Source organism: Harpia harpyja, chromosome 11 (assembly GCF_026419915.1).
Source record: "Harpia harpyja isolate bHarHar1 chromosome 11, bHarHar1 primary haplotype, whole genome shotgun sequence".
In the NCBI taxonomy this organism is placed as follows: domain Eukaryota; kingdom Metazoa; phylum Chordata; class Aves; order Accipitriformes; family Accipitridae; genus Harpia; species Harpia harpyja.
Genome location: NC_068950.1, coordinates 32635741 through 32659937, shown reverse-complemented (window position 1 = coordinate 32659937; position 24197 = coordinate 32635741). Strand labels below are relative to the sequence as shown.

Below are 24197 nucleotides of genomic sequence, written 5' to 3'. Positions count from 1 at the left end.
AACATACAGTACACAACTACAGAAGTACCTCTAAGAACAGACATTAATTTGTATTTAGCACCTGAACAGCAAAGCAAGAAGGTCAAGCCAGGACCTCCATATAAAGAGCACTAGAAAGACTAACGAGCACTTCAGAAGAGTAGAATTACAGAGCAGCCCACTCAACTGCAAAAATAATAGCAGGTAAAGATCATACTAGGGAGAAGAGACAAAGAAGAAAAAACGAGACGAAATAAGAATGCTACATAGGAAAGGTGTAAAAAGGAATGGGTAAAGGAAAAAGAAATAAAAAACCTAGACTGAACATCCTATGGTTTCTGGATATTCTCAGCTATCTAAATGACATTAAAATTTACCAGATTTACTTAAGACCTCCCTCTAAATCTGCCATACAACAGCTTTAGAAATTACCTGTCCATTACCTAACACTATGACATGCATACGTCAATTGGCATATGCAAGCCACATATGAAGGACATGTAGCTTCTGGACTCAATTCAAAAGCTGAAGTTAATAAAAATATTGCCATTGATTTGCACGTGCTTCACAGCACCTCTACAGACCAAGAGGTTTGTTTTGATGTCAAAGCCTACTAAAATTATACATAGGAATAACTATCTGTAGATTCAGCAAAGTAGTGTTCCACTGAAAACAATGTGAAATGATAGAAGCACAAGCTGCTACTAATAATTGAAGGTTTGTCATAGAAAAAATGCAGGCTGCCACACAGAACCCTACTAAAAGTTGGAGGAGGAGGAAGAGGGAAAAAAAAAATCATCCAAGACCAAAGAAAGCCTGACCCAAGAGCTATAGTTTTGCAACAAAACTTTTTTTTTTTTTTACCCAAAAACCCCCAAACTCTGGCAAAAAGGATGGTCAAAAAAATACTTTCAAATGAACAAGTAATATATTGCTCAAAGCTCCTTTTTAAAATATCTTGCTAAATAGGGACTATAATCACCAAGCACAGCACTTTAGTGTATTTAAAGTCTTCCCAAAACAATTTATACCTGCAGTTCCTTTTGATATTGTCAGTCATCCTTATTTATTTTACAGTGATGTTAATACTAGTGAAATTGTATCCTCCTATATAATTTTTCCTACTATAGCCTTCATATTAATTTTAGTTGCATTACCTTAAAAAGTTCTTTTACACTAACAGGTATAGAAGTGTATGTAGATGTGCATATGTATATATTTATCTACCTTTAGGCAAGCAAAGAAAAAAGTACATGTATTTACAAAATACTTTAAGAAATATAACATTTAACAGCAAGTATTAGTTCACCCATCTTTTTTAGCTACTTGTAGGCTATTAAAACACACATGGATCAAAAAATCCACGCTTACAAGTTTATTCTGTTGTAATGGTAAGATATTAAAGAAATACTACCTGTGTAACTGATTAGCGTGTTTCATGAAAAAAAATTATGAAATCTATCTGAAGATGTTTCCAGAAAAACAATGCTACCTGGAATTAACAGCTTCATAATCCCACTGTCAATTCAATCCAGATTAGTAGAGGCCAGCTAATTTCCAAGTACTTTTTCTTTTTATACATTACTTTGAAACTGAAACACGTTACATCTCCACAAGGTTGCTGTCTAGCGGGAAAAGTGGAAAATAAAATAAAAATCTTAGGTTATCCCCTCAAATTTACACCAAACAACAAAAGAAGTTCAACTCCTCCCTTCCTCCCCCATCTGAAGTAATTTCAAACTGATCACACTGGGGGGGGGGGGGGGGCCGAGAACCACAACCCGCCCCCACAACCGAGCCTCCCTTTCCTCGTCGACCATCACTCCAAGCCCCGGACCCCGCTCCGCGGGGCTGGAGCCAGTGGCGGGAGCTCGCCCGTTCCAATGCTGCCCCCTGCCGGCGCCGGCCGGGCACCGCCGCCCCCCCCACGCACCCCGCCCGGAGCGGGGCCGCCCCCAGCCCCGAGGCCTCCGGCGGCAGCCCCGCGATCAAACACCTTCGCGTCTGCGTTGCGCAGCACCGGCTGCGGCTCAGCCGGAGCCGCCTCCCACACGGCGGGGAGGGCTGCCCAAACCTGTTTCTGCAACGCAGAGCACGTCACCAGAACAAAGCCGGCAACTTTTATCTTTCAAACCCTTCGCATAAAGAATAGGTGGAAAACACAAACGGCGGGGAGGGGGAGCCCATATGAATTTATCACTGGCGTAACAGCAAGTCAGGATGCGAACGAGAACTGGGAATTTCTCGGAGAACAAGAGCTTTCAGAATTAGTCCTAAAAATGACCTACAAAACTTAAAAGAATTACAAATCTGAGGCACCTGGTTAAAAAAAAAAAGAACGGTGATCTCAGAACAAACCCAGCTTTTTTTAATTTAAGAAAAGCCCACTGAGCTGAACAGCATCTACTAGCCAAAAATATTACCTATTCATTCACAAACTGGATCCCCATGGATTCAGGAACACACAACAGCAACTTTACTTATTAAGCACATCAAACTGAAAATAACTGGTGGAAAAGAAAGGACAGGAAAGAGACAGAAAAGAGACAATAACACACACAAAAAAATAGATTCAGAGAACATTAGCTATTAACATCCTGCAAATGAACCAATTACAATTATTCTGTTACAAAAGCATCCTTCCTAACACAAGTGGCCAATTTATTTATTTTTAGGAAAACAGTCACTGCCAGTAGTACCACAATTCTTAACAGAAGTATTAAATATGAAGCCCAATTCTCAAAAGCAATGAAACTAGGATGGTTTTATATGACGCTGTCTTTAATTCACTTCTTACTACCCTCAGGAGAAATATACATCCCAATTTTTACCAACACTTTCTGCTGATACACATCTTTTCCTCTTGATAGCAGCTGAAAAGGAGAAAGTGTTCCAACTGGCTGTAGCATTGCAATCCAAGTTTAAGAGAAAACACTCCTAATTATTAGATGTACTGAACTCTGCAAGGCTCCTTCTCCAAAGATGCAGCATTTTTTCTACTCCTTAATGCTTACTTTTTTGTCTTTTATGGAGATTTAGACAAAAATATAATCAGCTGAAGCCCCAGAACGCCCAGACTGCCAGGTCTTCTGCTAAAATCGGCAGCTACAAACCCAGTCAGGACTGCGGCAGCTGCAGAACAAGCCCTTTGAAGTGAACAGAGCTTAGATTGAAACTGCTATGAGGAAAGGAAACAGCAGAGGATTCTTCTTCTTATTTTTTAAAGCTTTTACTCACAAATATTCACCTACTACTACGTGGATAGAAAGCAAGCCTCTTTTGGTTAATTAGCAGTTGTTCTCTGTACGAGTCTCAGCCAAAGCCAAAGGAAACTTCAAAGGCCTCCCTCGTCAAATGTCACAGCTTGTGCTCAACTTGAAACTGCCAGTTCTGATCTGGTTGCACAGCTATACATCACGCTGAGCTTGGGAGTGGATCCCTATTACTAATTAATTGCTAAGCAATTGTGTAACAAAAGAACAAACTTCTGTTGAAAAGATTTGGCAAAGTCACAGCAGTCGGTTAGTCGAAAACTCAGTCTGCCAGCAAGTACAATCCAAATACATGTTCACGCCTCACGTGACGGCATCTTCTTTACCCATTATCTGTGTAATCCATGGTTTATATCTTTTGTTAGTTTGGTTTTTAATGCCTTATCTGCACATAGGACACTTGCAACTTTAAAACAAACAAACCAGATCTAATGTGGACTACTTAAGACTGCGTTAGAGTCGAGGTCTGCATTTCATTTTCTGGTTATGCTCCGTAACACAAATATTCTGTAGCATTCTACTGCCACCAGTGTGTAAAAGGAAAAGGAAAAAGGTATCAAGCTAACACTGTGGGAAGAATAAAACAAAGAGGAAATGATTCATAAAGGAATGAAGCCAAGAGACTGTATCAAATATTAAACCAATAAAACCTCTGCAAATTATCTTTTTGGGGAAAAAAAAAAAGTAACTGGAATGCAATACAGAAAAAAGACTTAAGATTCTGCATAGATTTTGTCAGAATAAAAAAGATCTGCACATTCAGTAACCAACGTAATACGAATTTTGATGTAGTAGTGGTATATATTTGTGATCTATCAGATACTTCCTGGTAAATACTTCTTGCAAACCTTTAAGGGGCACAATTTCAAGTCTACATGACCTTTTTCCTCTTCACAAAGGCTTTTAAAACAGTGTTAGACATGAACAAGATTATTTATGACTAATTTGGAAGGATTATTCATTTTTAATAAGCTTGGTTTAGATCTCTCCCAGTGATACCAAAAAGAATAAACCAGGCTGTGCTAGCCCCGTCTTTCCCTAGCTATTTTACATAAACGTGCAATCTCGGGCATCAACAGCCATCACATTCCCAAACACACAGAATGGTTTAACTAACACTGCAGAGGTTAAGAATATGCACTCACATTCTCTCATTCAAGGGTCATTCTTACATTAATTTGGGACAATCTGGGTAGTATCTATTCCAAGATCACATAATTTGTGAAGTGTTCTGACTTCTTAACACCCTCAGAAATAGATGTGTGTAATGTTTATAATATTCTTTAAATAAAACCAGAGTAACGAGTTCTTGCAGAGCAGATCCTCCAAAACTGCATTTTTAAAAAGCATTAACATTTTACATCAATAAATTCACTTCAACCCATAATTCTTAAATTTGTTGTAGCAAAACAGATCTGCCATACCAAGAGGTGCTGACCTCAGAATTCTGTTTAAGAAATTTATTAAGCACTCCACATCACTATCTATACAATTATACTGCAATTTTCCAGCACTCTTCTACAAAGACCATACTTTCTTCTCCATTAAAAACACATTCTCTATAAAGTCTTCCAAAGTGGTAACAAGAAACTGAGAACTGAAGTACTTTTTTGGAAAATTGTATCTGAATATAGTGCAATGAATAACTTGATGTTTTACATGAGACCACTTAAAAATGGTCATACATGTTACAGACTTGAGGCAGTATTCCATAAGCTGCTGCTGCTGTGTGCTTCCATTCCTAGGTGTACATGTCCTCAAAGACTCTCCCAAGCTAAAGGAGAACTATTTAGCTATTAAACCAGCATGTTCCCATCCCTTCCAATTTCACAGATTTAAGTTAACTGGAATTGCCATGATAATGTAATACAGCTTTCATTAAGTATCAGAACATTTCACAACGATAATATTCCTCTCTGTGCATGAGTGCCCACTTCTGAACATTGCTTCCATGTGTCCAATTCACTGGTGTGTCAACATACCTAAAAAGCCCTCATGTATCAGCACCAAACTCAAAACAAAACAAACAAAAAAAAAAAGCTGAAAATCCCAACCAGTCATTTCTTGTTTCAGAACAGTAAAGTTGTCCAAAACCTATTTCTCCATTTAATCTTCCACAAATTTGAAACACACATAGATAAGTTTTCATCATGGTTTTTGACTGGCAAAATGTCTGTTATTTGCCAAAAGCTTTTTTTATTCTTCAGAGAAAAAACAAATGTAGTGTCACTAAATACTGTTATAAACTAAGGCGTCACAGAATTAGCTTAAGATATATATATGGTTAGTACTAACGTGCATGATACAGATAAAAATACAGTACGAAAATAAAATATGAAATACACTAAACCATGTAGGATATTTTTAATTATGAGGACGAGAGCTACTGTTATATTTAAAATTAATAAAACTGCTATCCACTAACTTGTTCTTTGATTTGAGCAACAGTAAACAACAAGCTGGACAACAATTTACATAAATTTACGAGTTGAAAAATATTTCATCCCTGGCATAGCAGACTATTTCAATCCTTTTTTTTCCCCTCCTAGAGGACAGTATCATGAAACATAAAAGATGCAACAGAAATGGAAGGGCAATGCTAAATAAACTCTACAGAACAAGCACATCTTCCTTTACATGTTCCCAGTAGGTGGCAACAGAATACCAAAAATACAAAGTAGTTTGTAATTCTTTCTTCACCCACAAAATAATGGAAGCCCTGTTACAACTTCTATCAATGATCTTGCATCAGCAATTTTATTCAAATGAATTGTTGCATCTCAGCAACAGAAATTCCCAGGACAGTTAATGTCAAAAGCCAGAGAATTCACAGAACAGAAACAGAGCATTTATTAAAAAGCTAGTTGTTATGAAACAACTAACTGATGGCTTATACTCAGAGGTTATCTGAGGGAGTAAACTATTACAAGCAGGAATTTACAGTAACAAAATATTTCTGCACATTAAAGAAGAAATGTTAAGGAAGAAAGAAAATTTTAGACAATTTTTTTGGTTTTGACATTCATACCTTGGTCTTTAGCAGTATTTATTTACAAGCCTGAATGAAGGGGTGAGCATTTTTAAACAAAGTTTTCAGCTGACAAACCCCAACTTTATCACAGTAGCAGGTCCATACTAACTCCCTGATTCTTTGTAAGAAATGCCAGGAAATCAGAGTTCTTCCTTCCTTGACAGTTACATGACTATTTCGTTTCAGTCGCACAGACCTATACAAATCAAGTCTAAATAATGACTACTTACTTGCTTTCAAAACCAGCTAAGTCACGGTCCAAAGAAATTGTCTCTGTCGTAATTTCCACCTTTCTCACACTGCCAAAGAAGTCTGTTATCAGAACATTTTGAGGGTCTCGCTGAAAGAGATCAGTTCGGTGCCCAGGTGTGGAAACGCACAAACTTTTTGGACAGACCTGAAACTGGAAACCAAGATGGAGAATCATATCCTGTTCCTCATTCATAACAGTCTCTACAAATACCTTCCACAAAGAAATTGCTATGAAAAGAAAGATAAATGCCACACATAACTTGCATTATTTTCAGTACAAGCTCCACAGTTAAAAAAAATGGTTGAACAAAAACATTAAAAGGCATAAACATCTTGATTACGCATTTCAGAAAACCTTTATCCTCACAATTATGCCATTTGAGTTTAGAAATGCTTCTGTGAAAGCCAACCATCAATTACATCTAACTGATAAAGTGCACAAATGTATTTCTGAATACAGATGCAGCAATGCTGCCATAACCTTCCAAAAAGCACAAGTGGGTGTAAATTCTTCGTATTTACCAAAGGGAGGCATGCAAGGTTAAACAAGCCTTGATAAGTAGCTAATAGTAAAGGCTTCATCAAGAAGCAAGAATTTACATTTTGATCGAAAAGAAAAAAAATCTCTTGGTCTTATTTCTAGTTTATGGCCTGCAAATTAATGAAGAATTAGGATCTTCAAATATCAAGTGATTTATGTACATTGAGTTCACAAAGACATCCTGCCAAACCTACATATTAGCTGTATACCTTATTATTTATTTTACCCACGTATTTTGTCTACATATCAGATCCCCTATATCCAGCACACACTGCAACACCTGGAAGACAAAACCAGGACTAACAAACTGTTTTCAGTGGACTCAATTCTGTATAAAGGAACATTTGCAGAAAATCAGAAGACGTAACAGTGACAAATTTGTTGTAGCATTTAGAATATCTGACAAGACAGCATGCCTATTAAATAACAAGATTGTTATCCACCCAGCAGATATTCAAGGCAAAACCAATGCATTTTGGACACAATGCCATTTTACACAAGTCCTACTGCACTCACCAGAAAAGTCTCTAATACTTCCCACCTGAAGAGATTCCTTATTTCAAGGCATCTTGTAATGCACGTAATGTAATATAATAAATAATAACTGGTTTGTATTTTTATTAATAATGCTACATAGCTTAAAGTGCCATGAAATGCAGTCTAAGGCCTCACCCTCTCTAGCCTCCTTGATGAGCTTGGAAAGTTGAGTTCATGTCTCAGTCATTAGAAGGCACTTCACAACCAAACATACAACCCTACTAGACACAGGAGCTAGACACACAGCCCTGCTAGACAGAGGCGCTAGCTCTACAGGGCTCTGGACAGTTCCGTGAGTAAATGTTGCTGTCCATTCAACTGTCTCATGGGCTGCCCGCAGACATCCTGGTAACAACATGGGTTGTATTGAGTCCTTGTATACTCCAGCAACATAGAATATTTAACAGAACAGAGGAACGCACAGGACTATGAAGGACACTCTCCACATGGGTGCTCATCTTCCTTAATCTTAAATTCTCCAAGTGATTTTCACAAACAGGTCCATCAGGCACTGGGTCTAGAGCTCATATACCTAATTACATTAGTCATGGGTCAGCTCTTAGAAGGTTGCATTCTTAGGACAAAATCATAGCTCCTAATTAGCTCAATGCAGATGCAACCTCAAGTATCCCAGATTATGACTGACAAAACCTGTGAGTTTCAGTCCATATCTCCTAGCAGAAATTCTGTGCTCAGCCTGAGGCAAAATGCATGGGCTTCTGTGGCTCCTTCTCTTAGGACAACAGAAGCCCTACATTTAAAAAGTTTCCCAGAGAGGAAACAAGGTACCTGGCTTTTCTTCATAGAGGACAGATTCTATCTCCCCATTCCTCTCTTCTGCCTCATTACAGTTTCTCTTTCATACCTTGTCTTTTTTGTCTAAGCCTGTAAGCATATGGCATTAGGTTGCTGGTCCAGGGAGACTTCGGCTCACTTTCACCTTTACCTTAACTGAAGCATACAAGCACACATATCCACTGAGGTCTTTTTTAATGACTCCCAACTTGTTGGCAGAGTATCACACAGCTGCTGAAGAAATGATAGGGGCAGATCAAATCTTTCTGTTATCCTCCCTGTGAAGTGAAAATGAACTAGACTCATCAGCATCACACTTCCCATACAAAGCCACTTGTCAATGCACACAAACCCTCTTAAGTTTCAGTTTCACCAAAATGCAATATATTTTTTTCAACTCCGCTCCAACTAAGGGCTCAAACATAAAAACTAAGTCTCTGAAGTAAGCAATAAAAGCTAAGTATTTGTTTTAATCCCGCTATTTGATGCATAAATCTATGCTGCGGTTATACCATTGAGCCTCTCTTCCAAGCTCTCAGGAGAGTATAAATGTCCCAAAACAACTGCATCAGCACTGAAAGTGGGAAACTGATACTGCACCCAACTATTTCTAACCTGTCCCACAACAATTTACTACCATAAGATGCTGAGATGAATCTTGAACAAAAATGCAATGGCACTGAGAAGGCGGCTTCAGTATGAAAAATCTACCTATACAGTACCTGTGTGAGAAAAGACCTGCAAAGCAATTACACCACAGCAGATTAACACTAATAACTGACATCTTCTGACAAAAAAAAAAAGGGGGGGGGGGCAAACACTGGCTAAATGAAATACATTTGTTCATGTGTAGATTCTTCCAATTTTTTTAAAATATGATACTATTCAAATAAAGCTAAACAATTCCCCCAAATGGGAACTTTGTTATCTTGACTTTTCTTAACAACATTTTTAGGTATTTTATGACAAATGATATCTCATTTAGAAATTCATTTGAATCTCATTTTAAAAGTTCAAATGTGTGACATTTCAATTTAGTCTTTACTTTTTTGGAATTCTGATCAAACCGAAACTCAGTCATTCGCACAGCTTTATGCTATCCCTTAGCAACACAGATGGAGCAGGTGGGGAGTAGGTGGAGCGGATTATGAAAAAAGATGTCTCATTCTTTGCAGGAATGCAATATCCAAATCTTAGGTGGATGTGAAGAGAAGCTGTTTTAAGAGTAGCTGGAGAGAAGTAAAGAGGTGATGGGATAGAAGCAGTGTAACAAATACACAGTACTTCTAAAACAGCAGACATTAGATATATCATAAGATCAAACAACTAAACATTAGCTAATAATTTTAAGGCTAGTTAGTGAGCCACTTCATATGTTATCCTGAGTTTGGATGGTATTATTTTTAAAAAAAATCAGGCTTGGATAAGCAGTAGGTCTTTGTTCTTAAACCAGCACAACACTAACAGTGCATTCCAGTGCCAAAGTATCTCCTGTAACTGTTGGCAAATAAATGGACTTATATCCTTACCATGGACTAACCACATGTCATTTTGGAACTCTTAGATGAAGCCCTGAAAAGCATGAACTCAAAATCAAGAGGTCACGTTTGCTGAAATACGTGCACATTATGACTCAGTACATGATCATCACAAATCATGATATATTTGGGTCCATTCTCTTCCCTTCCCTGAGGAACAATAAGCCCATCGACGTACGATAAGATGACTTAAACACGATGTAAGGAATTTACCAGTATGGGCTAACTTCCCACAGCTCTTCCTGAGCGTTTGGCATATAAGTAAAAACAAAAACGCAAGGGAGAATGTTTAGGTATCTTCTCCAAAGAGCTCAAAAGGTAAACTACTTGGCCAGCTAACAAGTTTCCTACACTTTTCACAACAACTGGATTAATATCCAGCTGGCTAGACCAGTTACACCATTTCCCAGATGGTGTCTTATACAGTAGAAACCACTGTTAATTTTTTATGACTTCTTTTTAACATCAATTCATTTTCTGCTTTACAGAATAGAGTTCTAAAGTGCTGTTTGAATGAACTGGCTAGAAGAAGATACTTAATCAATAGAGAACTTAAAAATAAATCTTGTTATAGAAGAATATGCAAGTTATCTGTATCCCATGATCAGAAGGTATTAAATTACAGGACAGAATTTCATTCCCATGGTAGTAAATGAATCTTGAATCTTAGTCACTGAATCAATTCTGTTAACAACACAAAATCTGTCAAGTGTGGGCTGTTTAGAGTGAATTCTACTACACATCTAGCAGCCAGGCTAACACCATCCTCTGTAGACAGAGGGTGGCATAAAACTTTTGAGCAGCTGCTCCTTTTACAGAAATGAATCAAAGACAACGTGTTCTGTAAGTGGTGGCTCTTCGATCACTGACACAGCATGTCAGGATTTACAGCTACAAGGCACCAAAGCATAATGTATTATTACAATGAAACTAGTATGGGAACATGTATAAAGGGTTAATAGAGTAAATAAAATATGGTTACTTTTTATGTAGTCTCACCAGTGTATACATCTAACTGTTACAGAGGCATTTTCATAGAATTTGTCATAGGTTATCTGGTTGGTTTTTCTTCTTTTTCCTCCTGCCTCATACCTGAAAGCTACAATTAATATTTACCTAAGATATAATTAACTCCAAAACCTGATGTATTTGGACATGTATTACTCTGGAATCTAAGCAGATATACAGAGAAATTAGTCTCTGCAGTGTTTGTGAGTGCACGGATAGAATTTTAACTGTTTAATCACCTTTGCAAAATAACATCAATGGCTGCCTTTCCCCATCTGCAAAGTGTCTCCTATTCATTAAGGTCATTTTAGAAGCTTCCTACTATCATTTTTCATGTGCAAATACTTCATTCTATTGAAACAAATATTAAATGAATACTTTATTCATTTTTCAATCATTAAAAAAAAAATCTGGCTAATTTTGGTTAATGTTTTCTGTAGCCAGCAAACCACTTCCACAGAGGACAATCCTTGAAGCGTTACTCAACTACATTTAATAATGGCAAAAAGACCCTCCCCTCAAAGCTGCTTCCCAGAGAAACAGCAGGAGAACAAAAAGCATTTGGAGAACCCTACAGACAAAATAAATTAGTTTTGAAACTGTTAACGTCATTAGCATATTCATGAATGTTGAATATTCTACTTACTAAGTCATTCATATTTGTCTGACTGGCCGGATGAATTTCTTCCAAGAACTCTAGCACATAGAATGTGTATCTGTCCATAAGATGAACGCCAATCCCAAGATCAGGCTGATGCTTAAAAACAACACACAGCAGTTATTGAGCATTTGCAGGAGAGAACTCAGTATTTAGGAGAGGGAACAGAATGTAATAGCATGTTACAAAAGTTAAGCATGTTTTTTTGTTCTTAGGCAAAGAAAATGACTAGCCATGAAGAAACGTATTGTTGACAGGCTGAATAATACAGTTTATCTTCATTTTTCTGGACTATATATCCTGGTAATCTCTGTGTTTGCAAAAAAGCAGGGAAGCCCTTCTTCTTAATGGTCCAGTACAGATTTGTGGGCTGTCCGAAACTTCTTTGGACTTGGAAAACAGGGCTGAGAGAGACAGGTTCAGGTAATCCTGACCTGCTGGTTTTGATCTGGCTAGGATCTCTCTCCTATCACTCCTTCTGCAACTCAGCTGGGATATAATTACGAAACATGAAAGGTAGTGGGTACTTTTTTTGTGCATCACGTGTAAGAAGTCCTAGACTGAATATTCCCCACAAATCTCCCAGCAGTCTTCCCATAAAATTTCTTCCTATCCTAGGCAATGCATAAATTGGCCAGCAAGCACAGAAATCCATTGTTAGCCTGGTTCTTTGGGACAGTGCACAAAAACAAGCAGGAAAAGCACACTTAAAAGTTTTTTCAAAACCACACTTTGTAACTAAATACCTTACACACTCAGCAATTAGAAGGGAAATTTTTAGTTAAAAGTCAATGGGACCTATGCTTTTAGCTCAGGTACTTTGAAAATTGTCTTCAGGATCACAAAAATCTACTTACTGATAAAGAATCTTCTCCTACTTGGCTGCTAGCCAAGGCCATTATATTAGGTGAATAAAATCGTTCATACATGGATGCTCCTTGACAAGTATCAATAATAAACAACAATTCATTGTACCTGAAAGAAATAAACAGCCTCCTTACCCATCTCTCTTTAAACAACATATACATACTTTGCTTTTTAGTTACCAGGATAGCTGCTAGGAACCTAAGGAACAGAAGAGTTCACACTGATTGATTGTAATATGTGAATTTAGTTAAAGCAATACATTTAAGCAGCTGTAACTGCAGGAAGCTGAAAACAAAAATTAAAACTCTTCTTTCTGAATGCAAACTTTCATGCAATTTTATGGACAAGGATAGTATCACTGCTGAAGGTAAGCAAGGTCTACCACTAAGACTTCAGACGTGTTTGTGAAAGATGGTATTTAACCTCTAAATAACGCTTTTTTCTTACCTTCTTTTCTGCCACATTTGTTCAAAGGCATCAGCAAGTTCTACATTTGTGATTTCTTCAGAATCTTGAAATTTTAGGAAACCATTTCCACCATGGCCTGACAGAAAAATCAGAAGTTAGGCAGGTATGTAAGTTAAAGGAAGATATTCAGCCCAGTGGACCATTTTTCTAAAAAAAGGCAAACACAATTCTTTCTCCAAACAGACTCCAGCAAAAGAAAATATTAGTACAGTAAGAACAGTACACATACATCATTTAAACTGAACACTGTACTTGCTAAGTACTGCCTTCCAGGTTTTTTTTCTTGATTAGTATGACATGCTAAAAAAAGAAAAAAAATCATTTTATGTGTTTGGACTCCTGATGGGATTTCATGCTTTCGAACAGGCCCATCCAACTGAATGACAAACATCAATAAACTATACAGAAACCTGTTATTACCTGTCATATATATTAGAATATTGCTTCTGTCATCAGAAAGAAGACGTTTAGATCGCGGTGTGCTTGGTGGGATTCTTCCCGTTAATACACGCAAGAAATTTTCGACAGTAACCTATGAATAGAAGGATAAAGTAATCTTCTAAAGAGAAAAATATTAACAACTCTAGGCTGGGTTACATAAATTCAATAATGGAACACTAAAATATGTAGTGTATCTAAGCAGATGTAATATTGCATGGTATAAACTGCATAAACAGACATTTTCCATTTAAGGTTTTACTGCAGGTTCACAATCGTACAGTACCTTTTACTTTATTCCACTAACATCAGCCTGTTGCTTTATTATATCCAGTAAGTCTACTACCATTATAATCTCTAAACACACTTTCACTGATATAAAAGCTGTCAGTGTATAGCTTTATTCTGCCAAAGCTGCCCATGTACTCACAAAACGCTCCAACATTAATGTGTGTTAACATGGAAAAATAAAAGTTTAAATTTCCTCTGCAACTCAGGAAAGGAAAAACAAGATCAATTTCAGTTCTGTACGTCTTTGAGTAATCAGGTAAGACCCATCTGGATGGTGATTGCAAAACATCCTATTAAACACCACTTCCTCTTCATGCAGATGTACACAGCTCAAATGCTAGCAACAAATCCATACTCAGGAAAAAATATCATAAAATCATAGAATGGTTTAGGTTAGAAGGGACCTTAAAGATCATCTAGTTCCAACACCCCTGCTATGGGCAGGGATACCTTCCACTAGACCAGGTTGCTCAAAGCCCCATCCAACCTGGCCTTGAACACTTCCAGGGATGGGGCAGCCACAACCTCTCTGGGCAGCCTGTTCCACTGCCTCACCACCCTCAAAGTCAAGAATGTCTTCCTTACATCTAATCTAAATCTACCCTCTTTCAGTTTAAAACCGTTACTCCTTGTCCTGACACTATACTCCCTGTTAAAGAGTCCCTCCCCATCTTTCCTGTAGGCCCCCTTTAGGTACTGGGAGGCTGCTCTAAGGTCTCCCCAGAGCCTTCTCTTCTCCAGGCTGAACACGACCAACTCTCTCAGCCTGTCTTCGTAGGAGAGGTGCTCCAGCCCCCTGATGATGTTCGTGGCCCTCCTCTGGACCCGCTTGAGCAGGTCCTTGTCATTCTTACACTCCCCCACAATACTGAACGTAGTACTCCAGGTGGGGTCTTACCAGAATGGAGCAGAGTGGGGGGAATCTCCTCCCTCAACCTGCTGGTCACGCTTCTTTTGATGCAACCAAGGATACGGTTGGCTTTCCGGGCTGTGAGTGCACATTGCTGGTTCATACTCAGTTTTTCATCCACTAATACCCCCAAGTGCTTCTCCGTGAGGCTGCTCTCAATCCACTCACTGCCCAGCCTGTATTTGTGCTTGGGATTGCCCCGACCCACGTGCAAGAGCTTGCACTTGGCCTTGTTGAACTTCATGAGGCTCACACAGGCCCACCTCTCAAGGTCCCTCTGAATGGCATCCCTTCCCTCCAGTGTGTCAACTGCACCACACAGCTTGGTGTCATCAGCCAACTTGCTGAGGGTGCACTGAATCCCACTGTCCATGTCGCCGACAAAGATGTTAAAGATGATATATGTTAAAGATGTTACGTGATAAAAAGAACATATCTCTATTTCAGTGTTGTATCTTCACTTTATACAAAGCTTCAGAGAAATAAATCGTCTACTATATACTTAAATATGCTCCTATAAAACTTCAGTAATGATTATATAGCACTATGAAACTATGCAATTGATGTCCAATTTAAGATCAACTGGTGAAGACGCTGTCTGTTTGAAGGAATATTACCCCAAAATGAAAAGGTGATAGAATGCAGATTTCTATATAGTAATTACTTTACAGTAATGATTAGGTTATGGCTTTTGTTTTATTTTGATAGAAGCATATGCTTAAAATTAGAAATTTAAGTAGGTCTCCCTAAAAAACATTTCACTTGCATGCCAAAAGTTTCACAGTGGTGTTAAGTGTTTGCAAGATGAGACACTGAACAGCCATTTCCAAAGAAGAGAAATTTCAGTAATATGTGTGTATTCCTAATACATAAAAGGAGTTCCACATAGTCTTTTCACTGTGGAGATTCCATTCTTTAAAATAACCAATACACAACATGTTTCTAGTATAATAAACTTCAAATACAAAACCAAGTATCAAGGTGGGGAGGGATTTGTGTTTTAAACCTATGAGTTCATAATAAAAGCCCACCCCAAAACCAGTAATGTGAATAGAAAGACTTCCTCAGACTTCACAGATGTTGTTTAAATCTTAAGACCAACACTAAAAACAAAGACCCAGTGACTTAATTAAAGTGCAGTCACCTCATAGCTTCTGTAATCCACTTCCACATCATCTCCATAGACATTTAGCTCCATGTTTTTATGACTAAACACAGTAGCTGGTTTGGGATTTCTGGGATTACACGCCATATCATCTGCCAGCATCAGGACAATGTGACTATGGAAAATAAGACAAAAACATTTCAGGCATTCTACTTTCACATAACAGTCAAACAGAAATTATAACAACACTGCCCCACGATTACAACAACAGCTTATAACATTAAGAAGATTCCTGGAATTGTAAGTGAAACTTTTCTTAGTTATACCCTATTTACTTATGAACATCGTCACTATTATAAAGATACCACACATGGAAATGCAGCTAGCTGTTATTCATCTACAGGATTAAGTTAGGCCAAAGATGAGCACAAGAGTAGTTGACATTAGCAACTTTATGGTACAGACTTGCCTAGACCTAGGCTGGCAGAACTCTTTATAAAAGAATCTGAAGATTTTTATGGGGCACTAAATCATTTCATGCAGCTCCACAGAAGAAATCCCAGCCTGTTTGCACCTTCTCAGACAGATCACATGAAAACATTATGACAATTTTTAATTAAATTTGAGGAGCTCCTGAACATTTCTCTAACCATTATACTACATCTGATACACTGCTGTGTGATTATCTGTGTTAATGGAATTTTCCTGAAGAACACAAGTGCACTGGCACCAGACATTTTGTCTTCTTCGTAGTACCAAGAAAAAAAAAAACCAACCCAGCATTTCACAGTACCAAGAAAAAAAAAAAAAAAACAGCACATTATAAAGCTCTTCCAACTTGCACGCAGCCAAAGATCTGTATTTCACCTGGCAGGGTCAGGCTTGGGTCAAAATATGAAATAACAAGTAGTCACTGAAGACTGTTAGCACTAGGAAGAATGTGCCAGAGATGTCTGGAACAAGGTGAAGTCAGTCCTTCCCTCGGATAACCTTGTCTTGGATATAGTTTCTCCTGGACTGTGATCTTTGTGTTCTCCCAAACAACGCTTACAAAAGGAAAGCTCTGTATCCTGCAAAGAATGCTACTAATTCAGACTCTCAGGCACACAGTTATAAATTAAACTATGTCCTGTTATTTAAACACCATTCCCATGCTTGTCATAGTTCACCTACATGTCTGCATGAGCACTTTAAGAGTAAAGTTATTCTTTATTAAGTGCTGATATGCTCCACATTGCACAAGGCGGGGGGGGGGGGGTTAAGAGAGAGAAATGCTGTCCAAAATAACATGAGCATAAATCCTCAAAAATAATCAGAGTTAGTTATTTCAATGGGAATAAAATGCTGCCATAAATATGAAGCTGTAATGACAGAAGCAGGGGAGGACAACTACAGAAGAGAAATCAAGGGGTTTTTTTCTCCACACATGCACAGCAGTACAAAACTATGTTTATAAAAGAGTATCATTAAAAGGGAATCAGTTGGAAGCAAGTGTTGAACATGTGCTTTGTGGATTTACTGAGATAGTCAGGTGTACATCGACTTTTTGTATTATACTTAGAATATACCACACTAAGCCATCACTAGGCCTACAGTTTAGCACTGTATTTTTGCTAGGAATGCATCTATTAAAAAAAAGAATTAATAATCACGCACACTCATTAAAAGGTTCTGCATAGTAGTAGCACAAATATGCAAAGTTTGTATACTGTATGGCATTCTTAAAAGCATATGAAATATCCTTCGGTTAAACAGAACTGCTGTGTACAAGTGGTTCATACACGCAGCAAAACAATCTAGGTGTTAACTTGCAGCTTAACTGTTAAACCAAAGTAATCTAACCATACGTTTTATTAATGCTATTTTCGCGATGTAAAACTTAGACTGCATAATGATTCCAGGAATCAAAAAGAATTTCTGGATTCATTTTGGCTTTGTTTCATTTTAGCAAAACTTTTCTTTTACGAATTGGAGCATTGTGCCCACATGTCAACAAACCAGAGCAACTTACAGTTATAAAACCACAAATCATTTTCCTAGTGAGTTCTGCTGTTGGAGGACAAATCTATTTAAATCACTAAATTGACACAGTTCCATTCAAAATGAGGCTATGCACAAACCCCTCCAAAAAAACCAACCCCAAGAATCAAGGTAAATGTTTCTTTTTAAGATGTGATTTGGGGCGGGAGGGGGTTCAGTCTTATCAATATTTTGAATGAAGTTTTGCAGCAAAGAAAGAAAAACAGAGGAAGAAGTTTGTCTAAGGGAGAAACGCACTCAAATCCATGTAAAAATTGCTGCAAATTTGAAAAACATAGGCATGCTCTGTCTCTTCAGGTCTCCTCCGATGTCTTACTTTTGAACTTAGTCTAAAGCATTGCTGGCTTTTTGAGATTAATTTCCAGACCCTTGGGTATGGGCAAGAAATGGATTAGGCTATAATCAGAACAACAGAAATCTCCAGCCATGCTATAGTTTTTGCAGTATTTCTAAAACTGCCACCTATTTTGACCTTAATGGTGAAGACGGATGGATGCAGAGAAGAAAGTTCTCAGGTAAGGGCAGAACTAGTGAAAGAATTTCTAAGGTAGTGCCTAGGGCACCTATGCTTCAAAGGCTATACAGGAGAGAAGACATGCTTCTGAATGAGATGTGCCAAAAACTGCCACATTTCTGTGGCTTTCAGCCCACAGTGCTTAGGCAGTACGTTCCCCTAGATTTCAGCCCCCAAATGCTTCCAAAAATTAGGTTTCAACATCCCCTCTTTCAAAAACTGAGAAGTCATTCTTTTCTTTTTAAAAATAAATACAGGAAACAGCATGATACTGCCATTGAGTCACAGCTGAGTGGAAGCTAAGTGGGACTCCAGATACTACAGTTTTGGACTTGGACAAAAAAATGCCATACAACTTTAATCCAGCAGAATATGCATTTTGCAGTGATGAAGCAGGCCATACTTCTTTAGGCAGACATGCTGCAGAAACTCCCAGTCCTCTAAACTAACATTAAAAGCCAGGACCACCAGGATTTCCATAGGAGCCTATGGATACATATAGCCCATTATTCAGTGGATGCTGGTGCCTAAAATTCACTTCCACAGTTCTGGTACAAGTAAATTGCATTCCAAAACAGCTGGATGGAACTGTGCTAATACCTCTAGAACTTCCACTAGGAACACAACTAAAAGACACTTCAGAACAGTTTGTTCACCTTCCCAATCCTGTTGTCAAAGAAGGGATACTATTTTAACCATCGTGCTATCACTAGAGAAGGATAATTTGCATGGACAAAGCTTCTGGTTTCTCTAAAAACATCATGCAAAATGGATTTTTCAAGGCTACTTTCAATAGGTAGGAGCTGCTTTGTTCAGGGCCTTTAGTTTAGAGACTCTAAACTAGTTGCAGACTTGGAAGTCTCGCATTTTAGTACAGTTAGGGTTACTAACATCTCCACACTGAAAAGGAAATTACAGCAAAAGCTGTCTCTCAGAGTAGTATTGTCATTGCTGAACCCATTTATCAATTTTCACATTATGCTTTCACCAATTTACTAAGTGGTACATTTTAGTGGCCAGATAGCTCCTCATGTTTTTAATCTAATTAGCCTATTCCAGCTGAAAGTTTTATTATATAACTTGCTGCTTTTCCTTCTGAACAATATTGCCACACTTTTCAATACACTGATGTGATCACATCCTTCATTTTTACTTTTATCCAGTTAAACTGGGAACAGAAATGTCTTTTTATACTGCTTCAGACAACAAGAGAACTTTCATAGCACATTTGCACGGAACTGTATTCACCAAGATTCCCTCACCTATCAGGGATGCCCAGCCTCTTGACGCTTCTATATACTGAAAGAGTATTTGCCACATGACGATAATTAAACCAGAATCGAGATGTACACACCTTGGGGGGAGAAAAAAAAAAAAAGCAAATTAAATAGTGTAAAAGATAAAAATTGACCTGGCACATTGCATCAGAAGACTGTGATTACAGGAATATCAACAAAATAATAACAAATCAGAAAGAACATAGCAACACCAAGAAACTCATGATATAAGCTATGTAAGTCTTCGTTGTACCAAAGCAACAAATGCTGAAAATGTTAAAAAAAAAAAAAAATCTTAACATACTGACTCATGAAAAAATTGTCAGGAAACCCAACTAAGTATAGAAAGTGGCACTTTAGGGAATAATTCAGCAATAGTAAGTGGATAAGCTAACTTTTTTCATTTGCTTTCTTCCTATCAAATGGAAGAAAAATCAAAGGAAGAGTTCTTATCTAAACACCAAACCCATTCTGGGAGCATTCTTGCACAAAGGCATACGTGAATTCATGCAGAAGTGACACAGGGGAAAATACACTGAGGATGTTTGCATTTAAGGAGTCAAATATAATAAAGTAAGAGTTAAGTGAGCTCTAACCAAAATCTGAACACAGATTCTCAAAAATCTCAAAGGAGTTCAGGCTCTACTGTTCTAACAGGCGAAGGGTTGGGGATCATCCATTCCTGTACTTAAACTATTCCCTAGGTCAGATATTATTTAATCTGTCCTCAAAAACCTCAAACCAATGAGATTTCAAAAACCTTCAGAGGCAATCTGCTGTAGTTTCTTACTAGCCTTATTGTTGTCCTTGTGTTTAACTTCAGTTCACTATTTTTTGTTTGTTCCACACCAAGGACAGTAATTCTCCTTTGGAGACAAATTTCCTTGGCTTTTACAAGTCTTTCATACAGACAAAGGAAGAAGCATTTTAGAAGACATTACTTTAAAACCACAAAAATAGAGAAGCAGGAACAAGCATTTAAGACAGTTTTTTAATTTTTCAGCTTTACATGTACAGCTCTAATTTAAATACAAACATCTTTAAGTTACATTATGTAGCATCTTTTTCTCTAGACTTTTCATAAAAAGAAATGAGTAGTAGCTTAAATAATAACAAAAATTCAGCCTGAAAAGACCCCCTTGTGTCTCGATCATCCTGTCAGTTAGGAATTTCAAAAATGCCCATGGGAATCAGTCCATGAGATCATTTGCTTTTCAGCGAGACTTAAATCTCAGAAAACTAACTGCGGCCAATCTAGCTGTGACATTTCAAGGTATTATCATCTGCCCCTTTCCCCCACTACCTCCCTTACAACACAGTGGAAAATGTGTCTATGTTTTAAATATAGCTATTCACACCGCAGCATATTAATTCAAAGTACTGACGAGGTGGGACTGCAGTACGATCCCAGGCCTGAAGTGCCTGACAGCAGTAAATCCCTCCCTATTTTACTGCTCAAAAAATTAGTAGCAATTGTTGTAAAGCTTAATCACGAACGACTGAAAAAATATAACCAGCAGAGAATCTGATGAGGACAGAAAGTATAGCTCCTTGGACCTAATTTTGCACCTTCTTTGTGTGTTTTTATGGGTACTAATAAAAGCACCTATTTGTTAATAGTATTAAAGTAGTACTTGATGTTTTAATAGTTTCAAGTTTGTACATTGTAGAATATAAAAATTATTCCTTTTAATTTTAATTACTGTTAAATTTCCTTTTATATTGCTCAATTTTAGTATCTGGAAAACAAACAGCTGCTACTGAGTAATTACAACAGTGTTCTGAAACAAATTAGTCATTAAGACCTGAATTGTGATTAAGAACCAATTGTGCAGCATGATTCAAAGCTAATAAAAGATTCACGGGAAAGAAAAAAAAAATTAGAATAAGAACAGTTGATCTAAACATTATGTTGCCTGAATTTATTTTGTTCTAAGCCTGTTATCACAAGTTAACAGATTGAGTAAGAACAAAAATCAGAAATAAATTGTACCTTACTGGTCAAAGAGATATACTTCTCTGATACCAGAATTACACTTTTGTTCAATATGCAGTATGGTGATTTAACTGTTTTAATGCTGTCAGAACTTTTGTTTTATGAATCCTGCCACGTAGCTAGACACTTTTAAGTGCTTGAAATGCAGTCATACTGAAAAGACGATTTTGTTATCATGTAACAAATTTGCAGGCACAATTTCAAATTTATTCATTTCCAAGTCTTTATCTTTCCATTTCCTTCAAATGAACAGAATTCTTGAGTGACTGTTGCAATTACAGCTCCTGATGAAAAACTGTCAACTTTATTGGAAGAAAACAACCTGGACGACACTTACCAAAACTGCCCAGTTATTTGTATGTCCACTTCTAAAGAACTGTTCTGCTTGATCCTGAAAGATGGAGAAGATATTAGATGTTTTTCAGCAATAAGAAAGAGATGACCACTTGTAGTTTTGTTGTTTCCACAAAACAAGTGTTTAATGCATCTGTTCACCACACCTTAACACTGAATAAACCTTACAAAATCTTCAAGAGAGGTAGTTTTTCTTATTCTGTCTTGCACATTTCATGCAAGTTAATTGCTCCAAATCTTTCCCTGAAACTTGCTAAATAACAAAGGAGAAAGAACTATTAGTCACTTGCAGCTTAGTTAAAACAAAAAGCTCACATATCTCTATTCCAAAGGACACTCCAAGAACAAAATAAAATGATTTATTGACCTACAGTTTCTTCCTTAAAGAGAAAAAGGGCTTGGATTAATTTCCGTTTTCATTGCTCCTCTCTTCTTTTCAAAAGCAGGTTAAGTGAATCCTCAATTTTAACCCATTTTAAATCCAAGGTGGTTACATTTATCTTCCAAAATCAGGAGCTATGACGACAACAACAACCTTCTCTATAATCTGTGTTATCCATAGTTCCCACTGTGCTTTGCAGAGGAGAGGGCCCTTCTTCTTTAAAAGATAGCATAAATCAGGACACAGAAAGGGGATAAGACTTCCCAGAGGTAAGGGAATGAGTCTGTCACACAACAAGAATCCACGCTCACTGATTCTTAATCAGACTCTGTTAACTCTCTGAGGGGTACTGGGCTGATGCCTGTGGTCTCACACAAAACACACAGTAACATAAAAAGCGTTTGTTAAAATATATGTATAGCATACTGTACTTCAAGTAGCAAACAATTTGCAGTTTAATTAGAAATCCAAAGACTCTAAAGTATTTCTATTGGCTACTTTTTGTCCTATTTGTAACTAATTTCAAGTATAACAATTTGTTAATAAAGCAGAATTCAAATGCAAACAAGACTCCAGATGTAGTGTGGGCACTGTGCAAAAACCGTAATTACTGAGATATTAAATTAGTCCCACTTGAAAAAAAATACTCGCTCCTTCCGTGTGTAAATGCCTCACACCTGTGAGAAGGGCAGATGGCAATCAGGCCCAGGTGAGCCCGGGCAGCTCGACCGCCCGCGAAACCGCCCAGCACCCCACCCCGGTTTTTAACCGAAGAAACTCTCCTCACACATAACTTGGCCAGCAAACGTCTGGAAAAGAAACATAAAACGCCGACTCCTGAAAGTTACATTGCGTAGCCAAAGAGCAACCAAGGTTCAGAAATCTACAAATGTATTAAAAGACAGGTTTGTTTGGCTTTTGGTTTTTTTAACTTAAAACAGTTTAAACAAGTTATATGCACCTGACGAGCCCCGCCGTCTCTGGGACGTACTGCATTACACCTCACAGAACGCCAAACGCCCGAGGCCGGGCGGGCAGCCGCCAGCCGCCCCACGCGTTACGCCCATGGGGCCGAGCGGAGCGAGGCGGGGCCGGGCAAGGGTCCGCCCGCCCGGGGAAGACGGCGCGGCGCGGCGCACCGTCCGCTCCTCCGCTCGGGAGAGCCGCTCACGGACTGCGCCCGCCGAAGCCAACACAACCCCTCCCAGAGCGCCACGGGGCAGCTCCAGCGGCGCGACCCCCAGAGCGGCGGCGGGGCGGACAGCCCAGGGGCGGCGGGCGCGGGCGGAGGGGAGGAGATGGGGGGGAACGCTGGCGCTGCCCAGCGCCGCCCGCCCTCTCTCCCCGCCGGCCGTTCCCGCCACTCTCCGTACCTGGATGCCGCTGGCGAGCGCTGCGCCGCAGCACCCTAGGAGCAGGGCTGCGGCGGCGCGGACCCAGCGGGCGGCGGGCACCGCGTCCGCCATCTTACCCCGCCTCCTCCGCAAGGCTCCGGCCGCCGCACTGCCGGAAGGGGGGAATTGGCCTCTGCGCATGCTCCGCGCCGCCGCCTCAGGGCGGGGAGCGGGGCCGTCGCCTGCCGGTGTTCCGTCGTGCCCGTCGCCTTTCGTTCGCTGCCGGCGCGGTGGCTCGTAGGGGCCTCTCGGCGCTTGGAGGGGTAGTGCCCCTGCTCTGAGCCACGCCAGGTGCCTAGTCACGTATCGGAGTTCCCTCGGCCTTGCCAGACGCTGGAGAACTTGCTTTAAATTCGATTTTTACAGAGCTGAGGCAGCAATGGTAGCAGATCTAACCATGGCCTTGAGCATAAGTGTTTGTCGTGGCTCTTCGAGAGGTGTAAGGCAGCCCTACCCTGACCTCGTCCATCCCTCAGACAGACCCGGCTGGCAGGAGAAAACACTGGCCTCGCATCTCGCTTTCAGCTTGGGAGGCTCTTGGGGGTGTAAC

At 39.0% G+C, this 24197-nt stretch overlaps 1 protein-coding gene across 2 annotated transcripts in view; it reads right to left on the bottom strand.

The window, feature by feature from the left end:
- PIGK (phosphatidylinositol glycan anchor biosynthesis class K) overlaps positions 1-23912 on the bottom strand; it is a 73530-nt gene extending 49618 nt beyond the window's left edge. Inside the window, exons 1-9 of one of the 2 annotated variants that reach the window (XM_052800519.1) lie at positions 23627-23912; positions 21855-21908; positions 19507-19598; positions 15730-15865; positions 13367-13478; positions 12926-13022; positions 12469-12586; positions 11600-11710; positions 6513-6685 (exon numbers count right to left, since the gene is read on the bottom strand). In XM_052800519.1, coding sequence (XP_052656479.1) covers positions 6513-6685; positions 11600-11710; positions 12469-12586; positions 12926-13022; positions 13367-13478; positions 15730-15865; positions 19507-19598; positions 21855-21908; positions 23627-23788 — 1055 coding nt within the window. In that variant the 5' untranslated portion in view covers positions 23789-23912. The remainder of the gene's footprint in view (positions 1-6512; positions 6686-11599; positions 11711-12468; positions 12587-12925; positions 13023-13366; positions 13479-15729; positions 15866-19506; positions 19599-21854; positions 21909-23626) is intronic. The other variant, XM_052800518.1, reaches the window with a different exon arrangement.
- Between the last annotated feature and the right edge of the window lie 285 nt (positions 23913-24197).